The sequence below is a fragment of the Ctenopharyngodon idella genome, chromosome 18, assembly GCF_019924925.1.
Source record: "Ctenopharyngodon idella isolate HZGC_01 chromosome 18, HZGC01, whole genome shotgun sequence".
Taxonomy (NCBI): Eukaryota; Metazoa; Chordata; class Actinopteri; order Cypriniformes; family Xenocyprididae; genus Ctenopharyngodon; species Ctenopharyngodon idella.
This window is the reverse complement of record NC_067237.1, coordinates 19122220-19142619: the sequence shown is the minus strand read 5'-3', so window position 1 is coordinate 19142619 and position 20400 is coordinate 19122220. Positions and strand designations below refer to the sequence as shown.

The 20400-nt window shown below is 35.6% G+C and overlaps 1 protein-coding gene across 1 annotated transcript in view; it reads right to left on the bottom strand.

The window, feature by feature from the left end:
- LOC127499508 (FERM domain-containing protein 5) overlaps positions 1 to 20400 on the bottom strand; it is a 124211-nt gene that overhangs the window by 30411 nt on the left and 73400 nt on the right. The window contains exons 2-4 of the mRNA XM_051869869.1: positions 8642 to 8746; positions 5193 to 5235; positions 2699 to 2777 (exon numbers count right to left, since the gene is read on the bottom strand). Of these exons, the coding sequence (XP_051725829.1) occupies positions 2699 to 2777; positions 5193 to 5235; positions 8642 to 8746 (227 nt within the window). The remainder of the gene's footprint in view (positions 1 to 2698; positions 2778 to 5192; positions 5236 to 8641; positions 8747 to 20400) is intronic.

Genomic DNA, 20400 nt, shown 5'->3' with positions numbered 1-20400 from the left:
CACTAAATAAGTCGTTATTTTGTTTTTTTGGCGCACCAAAAATATTCTCGTCGCTTTATAATATTAATATTGAACCACTGTACTCACATGAACTGATTTAAATATGTTTTTAGTACATTAATGGATCTTGAGAGAGGAAATGTCATTGCTGGCTATGCAGGCCTCACTGAGCCATCGGATTTCAACAAAAATATCTTAATTTGCGTTCCGAAGATTAACGAAGGTCTTACGGGTGTGAAGGTGAGTAATTAATGACAGAATTTTCATTTTTGGGAGAACTAACCCTTTAAACAACTTCAGTAGCATAGTTATAAAAATGAAAGTTTTAAGGCACAATATGTAAGATTTTTGGATTAAAAAAACCACTAGAACAATGTTATATATTTTATTGACTTGTGCACTTACATTATCCCAAATCATACCCACGTTACCCTCGGTTTCCGGTTTTATGTTGTTTGTATTGCTATGTGCATCTGTCATGGTAACCAGTTGCTAGGATGCAGCTTTAATGCCAAGTTTGTGAATGTTGAGCAATAATCTAATTTTACGACCTGAGAATTTCTAAACACCGAAAAACTCTCAGAATGGTTTTACTGTGGAATTATGAGTGACAGAAGAAAGTGCAGAGAGACAGAACCACTTTTTTTCTCCCACACATCTTTGCTTGAGATGGATACATTTCTTTTTCTCACAGGGAATATGCTAATTCCTCCACAAACTCTGAATGATGTCCTTTTCTTTCAGATAATCCCGCTATTTCTCACCCATACCGCTCATAGTCTTTCTGCTCGTTCTCTCTACCTGCCTCTCTCTGAACTCTGTGTTCATCCTCTTGTTTCATGTCTCTTTCCCACTTCTCCTCTCATTTCAGTGTGAATTATTACTTTGTGTTCCCCAAGCATTTCATTTGACAGTACAGTAAACACTAGCGGTCTCCCCCCACTCCACACATCAATCTATACCGGAAATACACATAAAAATCCATTCCATACCACACTGTGAGTGCCAATAAGTTAACTTCCCAGAAGTATTTGATGTTTGTCTCTTATACGCGCACGCGGTCAATAACACGGCCCTCATTAGGTTCTAAGAAGCACACGGTATCATAAGATCTTTTTCAGGTCGAGTGTGTGAATTTCTGGGTGACCTCATTGCAGGCTAATCGAGAGGGGATGAAAGAGGCGGAGAGAGACACTGTGATGCCAGCCAAGACTTTGCTAGCTAGAGGCTAATCATGTATCATTCAGAGGAATCTGTTAGGAGTCACTGACCATACAGCAGTGAGAGAGAAACAGCTCACTCTTGAGAGGAACAGAGGGGTTTAGGCACTTGCATATGTTTAGAGTGTTTTAAAATCCTTTCTATTTCGATGAGCAATCTCGAGCAGTTACTTAGCAGCACTTGCATACTATATAATGTCTGAAAATCTGACAACAAGCACTCAGTTTGTTTAATTTTAAAGGCACAGAAGCTTTAAAGATGCAAAGCGGGATCTGGGATTTTACAATACAAGAGTACCGGACACCACACCCACTGTGTCTGTCAGCATCATAAACTTTTGTTGGTCACAGGGCTCATTTTCTGCAATAATCCAAAAGGAAAAATCCTTTTGGGGTTTTGTTGAGGGAACCAGAGTGATCTTAACAGTGTTGGGGGAAAGTTACTTTTAAAAGTAATGCATTATAATATTGCGTTACTCCATAAAAAAGCAACTAATTGCGTTAGTTTTTATGTAAAAAAAAAAAAAATTTCACACCAAAAGTGAAATGAATAAGTCTCAAACTGAAGCAAATGCAAATTCACGCCTGTACAGTAGAGGACGCAGCTCAAATAAACCTTTCAGCTGTGCTGCCGTTCTGGATTGCAGAAGAATAGGACACTCTAACTTCAGTAATAAAAACGAAAGAATGAAACACAAATGTGATGTTTATCCAGAGTTATTTTAGCTTATTAGTACAGTTGAATTGGATCATAGAAGGTCAGAATCAAAGACATTGCTTAATAAAGTGAGATTAAATACATAAAGTATATTTGTGTAATTTAACATTTAATTATTGCAGGTTTGCATAATATTCAAGGTTTACATTTCACTGTTTTTATTCATTTTGAGGAATAATGAATCTGTTTTCGTGCAAGTGAGATGAGTAAACGCATGTTCGCATTTAGTCTAGAACTACAATAACCATCATGTTCACACACACCTCTGCACTTACTCCCGATTTCTCTCAACATGTGGACAGTATGGCTGTCAGTCAATAAATGAGAAAACAAAGTAACATATTTGTACTTATTTGAAAAAGTAAATATGATATTTTGTTGAAATTTAAAAGTAATGCATTACTTTACTAGTTACTTGAAAAAAGTAATCTGATTACATAACTCGCGTTACTTGTAATGCGTTACCCTCAACACTGGATGCTAACATCCAAAAATACATCATCACTGCAGTGCTCTATAGCAAACTGACCATATTGGGCATAAAAAAAGCATACTGTCTCAAAGCACCATCAGCGAAGCAAAGTCGAATGGCTTTATGGCGCTGCCATTTTGTTTGCAACACTTAATCAAAGCAGAGCTTCAGGCCTACATTTGAAGGGATATTTTATGCTTGAAACTGAGCCAGCTCTGTAGCCATTTAATCATGTGACACAAGTACTGAACGCAAAAAGCAGAATCCTTTCATTGTAGCAGCTCATACCTGGTGATCTCCTCCTTTAGAGCAGCAGGATCTGGTGGGTAGAACTTGACCCGCAGACACATGGTGAATGGAGGTTGTGCTATGTGGAGAAAACGAACATCTCAAAACTAAAATATAACATTAACAACCACACTGAACAAAAATATTACCTTAATCCAGTGGTTCTCAACAAGAGGCCCAGGGCCCGCAAGCGGGCCTTAGCAAACTTGCAAGATGACTAATATTAAAATTAATAAATTATTATCAGTATATTGCAATAATCTAACTATAATCTAAATTTACATAAACATAAAATCAAGAAATCATAATTATTTTTATTTTTATATTCTATGGTTTTATTAAATGACACAGTTCTGAAATACAAAATCACAAAATGCAAATGTTAATTAATTAAATATATGAACAAAAAGTTCAATACTGGAAATATCTTTGTGTATTTGTGTTGGACAATGGGGGTTGAGATCCACTGTCTTAATCAGTATTTTAGTCTTGCCAGTAAAAACATCTAAACACATTTAAAAACAAGTTTACTTAAAAAGCAAAACTGCATTAAATATTAAGCAATTTTGCAATATATATGAATGTGCAATATTCTTGTTTTCAGAGAATATATCCAGGTTTTAAACAAGAATCTAACACAATTTTAAAAGATTTATAATTCAATATTCTTGTTTTCAGAGAATATATCCAGGTTTTAAACATGAATCTAACACAATTTTAAGAGATTTATAATTTAAACATGAGGAAACAATCTGCCGGTGGGCTAAAAATATTAAAAATATATTTCCTGAACCTTATTAATATGAAAGTACTTATGTAACTGTACTTCAAGTTCAATACTATAATTAACTATTATTATTTTTGGAAAATTTGTGCTTTACCTCAGTACTACTAAAACTAAATTCTCATACTGTTTTACTCAGTTTATGCCTAATAATCTCTGTTTGACCTCAAAGTACAAATTACGCAGGTCAAACAACTATAAAATCTGCTGGTGCTGAATTTAACTTTCACAGGAAAATTGTGACTAAATGTTTTACAAAGTTTGTAAGTAAAGACACTTTAATGAGAAACTGTACACTGTCTCATCATTTCATCAGTCTATTTCTAAAGCTAAGAAATGTGTTAACTTTTTTTTCTTTTCTTTTTTTTTTACTTTAAAGTAGCAAGCACAATTAAACGTGGAAACTTTTTTACTTTGGCTTTTAAATGAGTAAAACACAATATGTCAGTATTTATAAGTATAATTTATCTGTACCTTCTACAACTCTGTCTGTAAAAACAATGTATCTTGCTTCAAGGATGACAAAAATCAGAACCATACAATAGGGCTTTTCACACAGCGCTTAACCCCGGGTTATCGTTCGAAACACCGCTTTTAACCCCGGTTAAAGGAACGTTTCACACTTGTAATTTAGAAGCGGGGTTGGCACCGCTTTTTACCCGAGGTTATGAAACCCTGCTCCGGAGGTGCATTGTGGTGCCAAACTTGTACAGTGTGAATGTTACAGCTAGATGCTTAGCAACAGACAACCAATCACATACTCATATTTGCCTGCTTTGGACAGTCACGGAAACACTGCGCTTTGTAAATAAACAGTAAATTCAGCATTTGAAAGGAAAAATGTCAAATGCTGACAGAAAACGCGACAATTTGAGTGAAGAAAAGACCGTTTCATTCTTACCTTTATAGTCCGAAAATTCCATTCAGTATAAACTTGATAGTACAGTCGGCAATATGAGGATGCACAATGCTAGAGCTATGTAAACAGGTCGCGTGCTGCGTTTATCCAATCAGGGACAATGACACCGCAAATATGCAAATAAGAACATTAACCCAGGGTTTAGGAATGTACAATGTGAAACGTCATCTTATGAATACCCAGTATTAATTGATAACCCTGGATAAATTATGAGCAGTGTGAAACGTGAAGCCAGATAACCCAATATTTCGTTTACCCGGGGTTTAGATTGACCCAGGGTTAACCATTTCAAGTGTGAAAAGCCCTAAAGTGAGTGTCGAGTAAAGAACATTCACACCAAGAACATAGTTTTAGTTCAATCACCCTAATGTACAATAATAACCAAGTCCACACCACAACTATAACGATAACAACACAGAGAAACAATATTGCTGAAACTGATTTTTACAAGCTGACGTACAATAAAAACACTGGCAGCCAATCAGAATTCACCTTGAGCATAATAAACAGGACATTATTGTGCGTTGGTGTGAACGCTAATATAGTTATAGTTATCATTCTTGGTGTGAACGTGCCTTAAGTGTCATGTATGTCACATTTCATGGCCAGTTTAACACAAGCAAAGGTCACCACTCCATCAAATGACAGCCCCTTTTTAAGAACACTCCATTTGTAAATGTATATGAATCCCATTAGCATGCTCCATTACCGTCACTATAGTGATGCTGTTCATAATTGCTCCTTTATGGAATCTAGCACACTATAAATAAGATCTGACTGATGATACTTACATTTCATCTGCTTAGAAATTGACTTGGTGAACTCCAGCCAGTGCTAAAACAACAGAGGAGAGAGTTTTAATTCCACACACGCTCACACACACACGCACAGGTTTTGACAGAGCACATGTACACACACATATTACATCTATATTTCATCTAACACATAATTACACAGGAGCAGGTGGTCAGTGTGGGTAGATGTACAGAGATTTTATATCAGTATGAGTGTGAGATGGGGGGAAGGGTAGATATATTAATCATTTTATCTCATTTCTCTCTTCTCCGGAGCGAAACATTAGCACATCTTCGACGTCACGCTGAGATTCTATCTCTGCTATTGTGTGCAGCCCCAGATAAGCCGAATCAGCCAAACCGAGCCATTGGATTTGAGAAAGAAAGTATAGTTGGGTCTTAGTGCCAGTAGGCTAATGTCTAGAAATAGCATCTGGCTATTGAATTCGATTTCAGATTATAGTGATCTGAAAGCTTTTTTCCCCATGCCACATTATCGTATTCTGGATTGTCCGCTAATCTCTGGCATATTTTGCCACTAGGAATGTTGTAAAGGGAATTGTGAGCACTTAGCAGACGCTAATGTTGCTCCATTGTGTCGTCTACAGCAGACTAGCATCAGATAGATGCCCTCATTATTATTTATGTCACTCAATGCGGGAGGCTCCCAAAGGGGGTCAGTGAAAAAGAGACAGATATGAAGAAACTCTAGATTACGTGTATGTAAAGCCTGTACACTGTCAGGTTTGCATTTAGCGGACACAGATCAGAACAGATCTCTAATTCAAGAGATTCAACAGGATTTCCTTACAGGGAGCTATGCAGAATGTTTAGTTAGTTTTTTTTTTTTTTTTTACACTTTTATATAATTAGATAATTCAAAAATTAACATAAATACTATTATATATTCCAAATATTTAAACAATTAATATTTTGGCAATATAAAATGTTATGTTTTAACATTTGAAGCAGTGTTGTTACTGTTAAGTAAAATTAAAACTTAAATAATAAATTAAAGCTAAATAGAAATATTAAAAAAAAAAAAGTAAAAAAAAAAAAAAAAAAGACAAGTACACAGGTACTAACTGATCATATGTAATCTGGATTATGTAATCAGATTCCAAAAATGAAATACATGTAATTAGATTCAATTGCTTAAATAAAAATACTCATAATCAGACTACAGTTACATTTTTATTGATTACACACTTAATATTCACAAAATGGCATTCAATTATTTATAATTCATTGATTTTCACTAATTCTTCTCTTTTACCTTTTGAAGTTTCCTTTCTAAAACAGTTTTGTGGAATTGCACGTCATTTTTTTCTTTCTCTTTGTATTTTTATATTACTATATGGTACAAGACTATCACATTGATTTAAATAGGATATAAATATGAAAGCCACGAAATAAAAAGACATTTTATCTCACAATTCTGACTTTATTTTTCAAATTCCGAGTTTAGATATAATCGCATAATTATGAGACAAAAAGTCGCAATTACCTTTTTTATTGTTTTATTCCGTGAAGGAAGCAAGCATCAATAGATAAATGAGTTAGGTCAAAAGTAATCTAAAAGTAATCAAAAAGTAATCAGATTATATAAAGTATTTGTAATGTAATAGATTAGACGTTACTAACTACTATTTTCATCATGTAATTTGTATGGTGCGCACAATTCACTAAATTTGTTCCCTCAATTTATAAATCGTGCGCGCAATTCAGTATAATTCATTCCCTTGATTTGCTAAATCGTGCGCACGCCTTTCTTGTGTGTTGTGGGGACATTACTTCCTGTCCCTTGTGCCATTTTGTAGTCAGTTTGTAGTTTTTTGTAGTCAGTTTGTAGCCCTCTGTGTATTTTTACCCCAGTGTTTCCTTTGTTCAGTGTCTGGTGTTGTCCTTGATGGATGTATTGCGTGTGTGTTGCTTTCGGTTCGGTTTTCTCCCCTTGTTTGGATTTACTTTGTTTTGCCTATGTTTCCCTGTGCTTGGATTTACTTTTGTCATTTTGTTAATAAACTCAGTGTACTGCACTTGGATCCTATTTTCCGTTATTTCTGAATCAATCAGTGTTCCACACACAAACTATCATATGGCTTCTGAACAATTTGTATATGTCAAGAGTATATAAACTCATTCAGCGCTTCAACCCCCATTCATTTTACAGTACGTGCACTTTCAATGTACTTACAGTGTACTTACCAAGAAAGTACTGAATAATATTAAGTAACTACATGGGTTAAGGTTAGGTTTAGGGGTAGATTCAGGACTAGTACCTAGTTATTACCCAGTTATTGTAATTACTACAATAAGCACTGTAAATTCTAGCACTCAAAATACTTAATTGGTTTGAGTAGGAAAAACTTAAACAAATTAGTTCAGTTAAATTAACTGTTATTTAGAACTTTCTTTTTCTTTTGAGTTCACAGCACTGACATATTTCAAGTAAACTGAATTATTTTATTGTTTTGAGTTGTATGAACTCATTTCTTTTCATTTAGACTAACTTAAGTTTAACCGAAACTGGACTGAGATTATGTTAATTGCTATCAAAATGTATGAGTTAGCTAACTCAGTACACTGTAAAAAATCAAAAGTTGAGAAAACTTAAAAGTTTAAGGCAACAAACTTCAGCAGATTTTTGAGTTTTCTCAACTTGTTGTATTCAGTTTATAAAACAAAAAGTTGAGAAAACCCAAAAATCTTCAAAAAAAAAAAAAAAAACAAGCTGAGAAAACTCAAAAATCTGCTGAAGTTTGTTGCCTTAAACTTTTAAGTTTTCTCAACTTTTGATTTTTTACAGTGTACTTCAAGTTAGGAGCAATTAACATGCATGAGTACTACAAACTTTTTGAGTTAGCCCAACTTATTTGGGTTTACAGGGAGTATATAGTATGTATACATACGAAATAGGACTGTAAAATAAAGTGAAATACTGAAATTAGCATGGAGAACATGCAGCAGTAAGTATGTTATTCCTGATTGTAACAACATGATGGTGAGTAAATAATTAGAAAATGTTTTATGTTTTTGTGAACTGTCCCTTTAACGCAAAAAATATTCATCTGAGCTACATAAGGGCCTGGCCTCACATGATTTACAATTTTCCAACCTGTCCTTCTAGAAGGTTCACTGCATCAATCATCGGCTCTGTCTCTTTCTGTGACACTCCCTGATTACTCCACAATAACCCTGAGAGTCAGTCTGACCCGTGCAGGATCAATACTAACACAGCCCACTCACAACACACATGAATTCATCACTTATTAGGCATCACGACCAATACGCTCTAAGAAACGAAAGTCACTTTGAGTATCCTGACAGATGCAGCTCTATCGTAATAAAAAGCCGTGAGCATGAATGCAGAAATTATGAATTGGTGCTCCGCATTAACACTGACCTTGGGCTGTTCGGCACAAGCCACATGGTGGGATACTCACCCGTTGTTTATCCGGATCGACATATCTAATGCCAAAATAGTCTTTCTCCAGCAGGTTTAGATGGTGGCAAATGAGGTCGAACAAATACTGGCCTTTGGCATCCCTCTGAAAGACAAAGAGAATAACAAACGATCAATAGAGCAGAAGTTTATTATTTGTCTGGGTATGCGGTTTATTTTTGGACCAAATAAATAGGTGGAAGAACTGAAGACCAGCCAAATAAAATTAAAGTTTAGTGAACTCAAGGCTGAGATGGAAAGCAGGGGATTTTAATTACTGATAACATTTTTTCCTTTGGAGAGATTTTGTATATTCAATATGAATGCAGAGAGAGTTTTGGAATTTACATTTCTTTTCAATGACCTTTTCTAGTCATTCATGATAGGATTTTCAAAAATAATTTCAGAGACTGCTGTGCTGGGATTCATTTCTATTTGTATGCCAGCCAGGCACCAAGCCGAATTACTTCATATAAGCATTTATTATTATCATTAGTGAACAAATGTCTCCAATAAAACCCACAACAGACAGACTGATGTCATGTGATTTGCAGCAAATTTACTCTACAATATTTAATCGGTTAGATAATACTTTATGTAAGCCAGAGCAAAATTAGAAACATTTATTCCATGCCTTTTCATTGACTTTTCAAAACCTGAATATCATAAATGACTGTAGAAACCTGAGAAAGAGATGAGAAAGTCAATAGTTTACCAACAGTACATGGACAACCTACACACTATTTCATTGTTATTTTGTTACACTAATAGGTAATTTGTAATGGCGCACAAATTCTACAATGTTTTTCATAGTTATAGACATTTAGACCCCAGTATATCAGTCTAAGCTGCAGTTATAGACTCATTATCTCAAACGGTTCAACAGTTCTTCTTAAGTAGAGAAAATGAGTTGGGAGAAGAAATTAAATCCCATAAACCTGAAGTCACTTTTTCTCTCTCAGCCCACCTCTAATATCACACTCATTTGCATTGAGAATCTATTTTCCCCTCAAACAAACAATATCACAGTCTTTCGCTTTTGCAATATCAGTAATTGTACGCAAATCAAGACAATTCACCCTCAGTAGCAAGTCTTCAGGCATGAGTGATTTATTCTGGATTAAGACTTACTGTAAGAATTTGGCAAGCCATATGCAGCCTATCGGCAAATCATTGTGTTATGCTGAGTTTGGGACACAGTACATGTACAGTAAGTGTATTAAAGCTGCTCAATGAGAATCATAGGAATGAAACTCTACTTTGCAACTAACCCTAACCCCAACCCCACTTTTCGAAGTTAAACTTGCAATACTTTGAGATCTCATGTTGCTCTTTTAACTCAACAGTTCCCTCTATGAATCATTATATTTACATGCAATCTGAATGATAGCAGATCCGAATGGTGGTGTAGATCTTAAAGAATCTGTTAAAATTTATGAATTTATTCATGCATGACAATCTGTTCACAAACATAATCAATAGTTGAAAGTTGTCATAGGAGATTTCGTCTCATAGCCCCATTTTTTTTCTCTTTTAGTCGCGTAAATTATGCGTTTACATTCCATCTCTGTTATCACGAAACCCACAACACACAATAAACACAGCTCCGATCACGCCATCCTCCATCCACCGTTTTTTAGCATTTGTAAATGCCGTGCATAAAGACGCCGCTGTCGGCCGCTTCAGAGTTCCTATTCCCGGTGCGAATACAACCAGGAACATGGCCCGGGGGAGAAATTAGTTCCCGGGGAACTATCCTAGTGGCTAGTTTCTATAACTGAGTTCCTAGAACTATTCGGTGCGAAAGCCCCTAATAGCTATGTTTCCAACCAAAGTTGCGAATTTAACTTTTGCGCAAAATTGGAATATCGCATAAAACATTTGCGAATAAAGCAGCGTTTCCATCCCATGTGTTCAATAGAACAATATTGTAACTTCCTGGAAAATTGGCCCAAAATATCTGAAATAAAAATGGAAGTTGTTGCAATCTTTTGTCCTACATCATAAATGGCTTGCGTCTCAGAGCGCGCAGACGAAACACAATAAACACTGTCATGTTAAGCTGGTGTTTGCGAACTCGATCATGCGACATTCTTCTGGGAGGGAGTTAAACCAAATCATTCTGATGACAGACTTTGGCTCAGGCGTTTCAGAATAACTAAAACAACATTTGAGATGCTCTGCGATGAAACCGATCCACTGTTTAGTCCAGTTATCCAATCACATCCACTGTTGAGGCAAAGTCACATGAGTTTTGTGTTGTGCATCGAGGGATTTATTCAGTAAATGTGTTTCCATCGTAGTTGATGCATGTCTTCTTATCACTCAAAATTGTTGACTCAATTGAGCGCATAAGTTTTTTTGAATTTCTGCGTATCTTGGCGTTTCCATCCAGCGGATTTTTTTTAATGCGATATCCCAAATTCGCATAAAAACAGGTGGATAGAAACATGGCTAGTGACAGAAAGAACTGAGGTGAGCGGTCACTCCGCATATTCGCCGGCAAGCGGGATGTGTGCTGTACCTCTCAATCACAAAACCTCTGGAAAGCCTTTAATGATGCTTACATAATGAGGTCAGCCAACAGACGAGCAACATATTCAGCCAAATTGAGCCTTTCAGGCCCTTGTGTTGAGTATGAAAAGAGAAAAATATAAAGGTCAAACACAAAATACAGCATTTTCATCAGCTTTGAAAGACATTTCATAGTTCATAAATGCTATTACACAGGAGCCGTTTCTGACATAATAACACTATTTGGGACTTATTATTTCTGTGTAGCTCGAGGAAAAAAGGCAAGGAGAAGGGCAAAAGAGACTCATGCTGGTTTGTTTACTCTTGGAAATAGTGTTTTAGAAGGAGCAACAGACATGGGAAGAGTCATTCAGTAGCGATGCCTGAGTGGAGTGACCATCTGGCCGTGTGACCCCAGCACTTAAGAGTGTCTTTCACTCACTCTCACACACACATGCATATATACAGATTCGGAAAACACACACTGAAGAGCCTGATAGCTGATAATATATTCTGCATCTCACAAAGATGATCAAAAACATATTCCAATTCTCATCGCAAGTTCTCTGTGTAACAATTATGAAATCTTTCAGTAGAAAACTTTATGGTTCTATTTTCGGATAAACGAGCAGATGGAGGGCAGTGGACCATGAGCGCATGCGTCTGCCTGATGCCAAATAGAACATTCTGTGGGTGTCTAGAGACGGCTGGATAGCTGTATAACATAAAGCCTTCACACAGGACTGCTGGAACCCAATGAGACTGCCAAAGGGGACAAAAAAAGAGAAAGAGGTGACCCTATTTGCGAACAGGTCAGACCACCCCCGCAGAGATGCAGAGAGCAGAGATCTCAGCGAGCAGATAAGGTGAATCTTTATTATTATCATCAACGATCATTATTATTATTATTATTATTATTATTATTATTATTAAATTAATTAATTTAATAATAATAATAATAATAATAATATTATTATTATTATATGATATTTAATATTATTATATATGATATCATAATATATGATAATTGAATTAAAATAAATTAAATTAATTAAAAATATAATAGTATAAATTAAATAAATTAAAATAAATGAATTAAATTAAATTTCATTTATTTTATAATTTAATTTAAATATAAAATAAAATAAAATAAATTATAAAATAAATTAAATTAAATTATAAAATAAAATAAATTATAAAATAAAATAACTTATAAATTAAATAAATTATAAAATAAATAAATTAAATTATAAAATCAAATAAAATAAATTATAAAATGAAATAAGATTAAATTAAAGTAATAAAATAAATTTCATTTATTTTATAATTTAATTATAAAATAAAATAAAATAAATTATAAAATAAACTAAATTAAATTATAAAATAAATTAAAATATAAAATAAAATAAATTAAATTATAAAATAAAATATAAAATAAATAAATTAAATTATAAAATAAAATAAAAAATAAAATGAAATAAATTATAAAATAAATTAAATTAAATTAAATTATAAAATTAAATTAAAGTTATAAAATAAAATAAAATAAAATAAAATAAAAAAATGTTTAGGTTGTTGAAAGGTATGACATACACTCCATGCCTTTTTCATGTTACTTAAATCACCTGTATATACCAGAATCTGCAAATTAAAATCTTGTTATATTCATATCATATGCCTAGATTTGCCGAAGGTACGCTGATATTTTTCTTCAATTCTTTCTACATTTGCCTTCAATCAGACAGGCCTTTAGGTGGTGAAGTGGTAAAGGCCTGACAGAAGAACCTGGGGTTGAGTCTTTGGCAAAATGTGGACAGTAATATTCACATTGCTCAGGGTGAGTTACATGTCAGCAGTCAGACAAAGGCCCAAAGGATTATGGGAGAGAAATAACCCCTGTCACTTCTAAGCAGGTTCCCAACTGAAGGCCCATAATCCATTATGGCATGCCTGCTTACTAGACTAAGGCTAAAACAGGCAAACACGCTCAAGCCTGTAACACACATACACACTTCTATCGAACTAAATGTGCAGAGCTATGGCGACTATGATTAAGCATTACTCATCAATTGTTATGGGAGATTTATGTTCTCCTTTTCACTTACACTGCCTCCCGAGTTAGCCATTAAAGCCACATAAAGAGGCTTTGAATAATTTCACTTCCCCAGTACACAAATAACAGCAAATGCACACTGTCCAAGCCCTTCTTTTTACACGGCGGAGAGAGCAGTACACAAAAATTCGGGGAGCCCATTCATCATCTAACTGAGATGGCTGGACAACACTCATTGTTCATCAGGGTGAATGTGTAAGCAGCCACTTAGCCAGAGATAACACAAAGGCAAAATCATTTATCTTGCACAGCTCTTGGATAATGAGAGGACTGTATTGGAAATAACTGTGCTTTTAGTCAATGAAACATCACACCTTCAACCTTACAAAGAGCAGAAGAGGGAGGCAGTTTCACATTTGCCATCAGTGTGGACTGCATCACGATTAAAATCAGTACATTAAAGCATTTAAATTTTATTTAAAGCATCTCCATTCATCTCAACAGAGGCTTTCACACTGAATAGTTCTAGGAACTCAGTTCTAGGAACTAGCAACTAGGATAGTTCCCCAAGAACTAATTTCTCCCCCGAGCCATGTTCCTGGTTGTATTCGCACCGGGAATAGGAACTCTGAAGCGGCTGACAGCGGCGTCTTTAAGCGCGGCATTTACAAACGCTAAAAAACGGTGAATGGAGGATGCCGTGATCAGAGCTGTGTTTGTTGTGTGTCGTGAGCTTCGTAATAACAGAGATAGAATGTAAACGCATAATTTACATGACCGAAAGAGCAAAAAGTGGGGCTAAGAGACGAAATCTACTATGACAACTTTCAGTATTACATACCATAGAGACGAAGATCTCAACCCTGCAGACAGCAGGTAAATGTGGTTATCGCTGTTTTCCATGTTCGTGAAGTAAATATATTTACACGGCTTTTTAAAAATGCCGGGTGCCGGTGTTTGACATGAGTTTGACCAATCAACGTACACTCAATTCACTGATAGTTCCTATAGTGCTGGTTTAGACCCTACTGTGAAGCAGGAGTTAGTTTAGTTCCCCCAAAAGGAGTTCCTAGAACTAAAATCGTTCCTAGTTCCTGCGGTGCGAACAAGGCAAAATCTGTGTACTTCAGCCAATAGTTCTAGAAACTATGAAAAGGTTTCCTCCGGTGTGAAAGCCCCTGATGGCAGTTTCTCAGCTGATGCAGGACTCTCTGGATCATGCAATTTGAAAACTGCTATATTGCTCCTGGTTACTCAGTTTTAGGCATGGAAATATTTGAGCGAATTACTTAGCCACAGGAAAATGATATCATGACAACAGTGATTGGCTGATGAAAATGCACAAAATCCCAAGCCCTTCACTGGTGACTATCCTCAGCTGTGACATCCTTTAAGTAACGTTACAATATATGGCCAAGCTGTTATTCATGAAAATGCTTTTAAACCATTCAAGTGCGCCAAAAGAGAATGCACTGTCTGTGAATGTCCTCACATGCTAAAGGCCAACAAGTGAATTTTAACATCAACAACACGTAAAATATGTGTATTTCATGCGTATTTAAATGCATATTTAAACTTATTTCAAGCGTTAAATACGCGCGTGAAAAATCAACGTGTTACATACATGTTGAATGCGTGAAATACGCATTAAATATGCGAGAAATAAATGTGAAATACACATATTTTACGTGTTGTTGACGTGTTAAAATTCACGTTTTTGAACCTTTTGGTCTTCCATACTCACACACACAACGCACAGAAAGATGCGTGCCAGTATCGATTCATGCGCCAGAATCAAGTTCTCTTTCGCGCTTGAACAATAACACACACAATAATGCCAAAAATGTCAATTTTGTCGAGTATCCTCCTTAGAGCAGCTTCGAATGAGTTAAAGTCTTAAACGAAAGTAAAGATTTGCGAGAAAGTAGCGGCAGATCTTAAAGTGACAGTAGCCACTAATGCTGTCTATCATTAATGATAATCAAAGAACATGAAGGAATGATTTCCTTCAGAAATCATTCTAATATGCTGATTTGCTGCTCAAAACAAATTTGAAAATGAGAAAAAGAAAATGAGTCACATGTGATATCAATGTTGAAAACTGCTGCTTAATATTTTGGTGAAAATCAGGAATCAATTTTTTCAGGATTATTTGATGAAGAAAATTCAAAAGAACAACATTTTTTGAAAAGGAAATCTTCTGTACATTAATGCATCTGTGCGGAATAATAACATAATACTAGTAATAATATTAATTAAAAATCTTAAGAAATCTTACTGACCCCAAACTTTGAAACAGTGTGTGTGCGCGTGTGTGTGTGTGCGGGTGTTTATGCTACTATAAGTTCATCCCTTCATCAGTGTCACTTCACAAACCTCTTCTCTCTCCCCAGCTTCATCTCCCTGTTTCCTGCAAACAATCTGTAATTGCAGGATCTGTGTTATTATGAGACAGAGGAAACAAATCTTAATGATTTATTAAGGAGGTTAGGGAGATTTTGCTGATTAAACCTGATGTTGTATTTCAGCTCTGTTCAGAATGATGGACTAAACATCCACATATGCAGACTGCTCAAAGGTTCCTGCTGTTCCTGTCAACACAACGATGCTTTGATTCTATTAACTCCATCACACGTGATAAATCCTAGGCTTTCGGTAATAATCTGAAGTTATACTCATCTTTAGAGATTCATTATTGAGCAAACGATATTAGTGCACATCAGCATTTCCTTTTGAACCAGAAAACTAATGCTAACTATCACTTTACTAACGGCCATAACAATTCTTTTTATTTCTCTGCATACTGACATTAGCAAGAAAAGCCCATCAGCGGTACTGTCTGGAAATTACTTTGATATCATCATCTAGATATAGTAACATCATGTGTAACATCTTTCACAAATAAATAAATCAATCAACTGTGAAATCAATGGCATTAATATACAGTATAATATCACTGTTTTCCCTCTAACTGGTTATCACTCCAGATTACTAGAATCTCTTAGTCTTTTCAGAATAAAACATTGTTTTATAGCATGGTGGCATGTTATAAAAGATGTTTGTGTGTATGAATCACTGAGAAGAGCTTTTGTGGCTGCAGTCCAAAGATTTTTTGTTTGGAGTTTCATTAGTAGATTGGCTGCTGGCAATGTGAATAGCCATATTTCCATCAACCTATTTTTGAATGGATGGAAAATGCCAAGACGCACATAAATTCTAAAAATGTCCATAAAAACATATGCGCTCAATTGAGGCAGAATTTAAGAAGACATGCACATAAACTATGATGGAAACACATTTACTGAATAAATCCCTTGATGCACAACACAAAAATCATGTGACTTTGCCTCAACAGAGGATGTGATTGGATAACTGGACTAAACAGTGGATCAGTTTCATTGCACAGCATCTCAAATGTTGTTTAAGTTATTCTGAAATGCTTGAGCCAAAGTCTGTCATCAGAATGATTTGGTTTAATTCCCTTCCAGAAGCGTCTCACATGATTGCGTTCACAAACACCAGCATCCAAATGCAAGATAACATGACAGTGTTTATTGCGTTTTATCTGTGTGCTCTGAGACGCAATTCATTTATGATGTAGGACAAAAGAGCCACAGTGGCTTCTCTGATTGCAGAAACTTCCATTTTTATTACAGATATTTTGCGCCAATTTCCAGGATAGCTAATGATGGCAGTGGCTAATGTAGCAGACTGAACTGAAATTGAGTGCAAATTGTTACCACAATTATATTGAGTAGATTCTTTAGGTTTGCTTTTACAGTGAAGAAGAAGAAAAAAAAAAAACTTAAATCTTTCAGTTAGTCACTTAATAAAAAGGTACACAGCATAAAAAGTCATTATTTGTTGATAAACACAGAGTTAAGCAGTCAGCACATTTATTAGGCAGTTAGCTTAGCACGTATTGATCTCAAGGTCTCTGGGGAACTATAGCTTAGCATGACAATGGCAAATGAAAGCTCCAGATTAACTATTTCAAGCTAAATACATCACCAATTCTCCTCGTAATTCTGTTGACCAAGGCTGAAGGTTCCTTGCTCAAAATTAAAGCAGTCGGCCTTGACCCTTTAAGACAGGGTTAGGGTCTGAAACCTCAGTCAGTGGATAATTGATACTCATACACACAGAAAAGAAGCATGTGTTTTTGGACCCTTAAAAACTACTGAATTTAATAAGTTTCAATGCATTTTATCATAAAATATTAAGCCAAGTGGTATATTGTATACTGTATGTTAAAAATAGATAGCACAAGCACACTTTTGAAGTAAAAATTTCGAAAATGACTTAGCTAAGTTTTAAATCATTTAATTGAATTGAGAAAAATCAACTTTTCCTTGAGCTTTTGATATATAAGAGCTCATCGTACTATAAGAATATCTTGTAAGTTTCAGAACTAAAAACTAATATAAATAAAAGCTTTTATTGACACCAGGCCCAGCGAACGACTCGTCCTGGAATGTGCCTATCAAAGATAGGTTAAACGCCACCTCCGCAGAAGAAATCAACACCTACTTCATTATTGCAATGTTAGCCCCGCTAACTAGCGTCAGTGAGATGATGAGGAGAGAAGAGCGATACAGGACTAAAAATAACATTACCTTTAAAGGTCCTAATGCTAAGAATATGGTTATTTATTTTCAACAATATGAATGTCTCAGCTGAGCATTATTTATTTGTATTTGCTACATTTCACTGTGGATTCTTTGGTAAATCATTCACATTTCGGCGCAGGCTTTACAAACAGACTTTTACCATATGGACTCGACAGTAATGCAACAACATGTAAGTAACCGTGTTAAAGGGTTAGTTCACCCAAAAATTTATTACTCACCCTCATGCCGTTCCACACCCGTAAGATTTTTGTTGAAATCCGATGGCTCAGTGAGGCCTGCATAAGGAGCAATGACATTTCCTCTCCCAAAACTGCTGAAATCACGTCAATTTGGCGCTCCGAACCGCTGATTCAACACGCTGATTCATTATGCTCCGAAGCTTCCTGAAGTAGTGTTTTGAAATCAGCCATCACTATATAAGTCGTTATTTTGTTTTTTTGGCACACCAAAAATATTCTCATCGCTTTATAATATTAATATTAAACCACTGTACTCACATGAACTGATTTAAATATGTTTTTAGTACCTTTATGGATCTTGAGAGAGGAAATGTCATTGCTCCCTATGCAGGCCTCACGGAGCCATCGGATTTCAACAAAAATATCTCAATTTACGTTCCGAAGATGAACGAAGGTCTTACGAGTGTGGAACGCCATGAGGGTGAGTAATAAATGACAGAATTTTCATTTTTGGGTGAACTAACACTTTAATTCTAATGCCTGATCTGATATGTAATGATTCACGTACAGTCAGATGTTCTTTGTCTATGCGTCAGTAAATCAAACCAGTGACTAAACAGTCAACTTCATGTTGTTTCTCTTAGTAGGATGAAAATAATCTGTTATTTAAACGGTGATTAAATTATATATAGAAAGCAATCAAAGAACGCTCCCTTTACAATCGCTGGAGCTATCAATCAAACAGCACGAGTTTATCAGTGACTGGGTTTTGGATTTGCGCCAAAACTCCTGTTTTATTCAATGAATCTCTTATTTACATCGCGTTTGCACTGATAGTTATTTTGAAAGCATTCGTTAGTGTGCAGAAATTGAGTTGCAATGACGAGATCACTGCTTTCATGCGCTCAACAACATGTCTGTGATCTGCTACAATGTTCATCACTGCAACCTTTCATGCCACGATCTAGATATAATGCCATAGATCTAAAAGTAATGCTATAATAATCGACACTTTTCACGATTAGTTAACCTTGAGAGCGGTAATAGTAAAAACGTGCTAAAAGTTTTCGAGAAAGTCAAATTTAGCTATTTCATATGCAAAGACGTCAGCCAATCACAACAGTGGGCGTTTACACTGAAGTCTCACAGCAGACACGCCCCTTAAATCAGTGCGTTCAAATCAGAGGGCTAAAATCAAGGTAGGAAAAATGCCTTTTATTTCTAAACTATGACAATTTTTGATGTAAAAAGCATACTGACATTATAAGTGCACCCCAGGAAACATTATAAAACAATAGCTCTGGCTCACATTCATGACTGTTTTACAGTGCCACAATTAATGACAGCACAGCTAAATCCACACAGGTTAAGCAGAAGGTGAGTAATGGTGTTTCTAATAATCAGATAAAGTAATTGCTTTTAAAATACATAATAAAATGAATTCTATAGCCACACTGGAGTGTTTTAATTTAGTAAAGGCAGGTATGAAAACTTGATAACTGAAACCAGAGAACGTCTCCTCAATCTCACAGTGTAGTGCCTAAAACACAAATCACTGAAAACAATAAACACAAAGCCTCTATAGACTCAGTGTGGTTCCTGCAACAAGCTAATGCAATATGAGCTTCTGAGGAGCGATGCGGCTTTCATTAGAGCTGAGAAAGAGCAGGGCAGCCGAGAGGCAAAGCCACAGCCCCAGTGAGATCTCGAGTTGCCGATCCGCAACACTCCAGTTCCTCAAGTGCATTGATCCTGTGATAGACAGCCAGACAGCTATCTGCATACACCCGAGGGTCCAAACGGCCCCGAGCACTGCACTACTCAGGGCTAAATCAGACCATAGACCACTTCCTCAGAGCTCCACATCATATAAACAAGCAATGTAGGGCAGTTTAATCAATCAGTGCAATATGCAATTCATTTGAAACTGGGTCTGTTTTTAAATTTTCTTTTTATTTTTGGAGTGTAGCTGAATGCTGTGTCAGACGCTGATAACTATTACAGACTCACAAGTCGCTAAACTGCGTTGACAGACGCGGTGTTGGGGAAAGTTATTTTTAAAAGTAATGCATTACAATATAGCGTTAGTCTTTAAAAAAAGTAATTAATTTCGTAACTTAGTTACTTTTTATGAAAAATAATGTGTTACGCTACTTTTACGTTATTTTTTCTCACCTGGGTTGGGCTTGCTTGTTTGTTTTTAATAACAAAAAAAAAAACGAAGGTTTTGTTTTTGGTAGTTTTTTATTAATTTTGAGGAATACTGAATCTGTTTTTGTTCAAGTGAGATGAGATTGTGCATGTTCAGATTAGTTTAGCCATCATGTTCACACACAATGCCTATACTTACTCCCGATTTCTCTCAACATGGGGACAGGAGAGC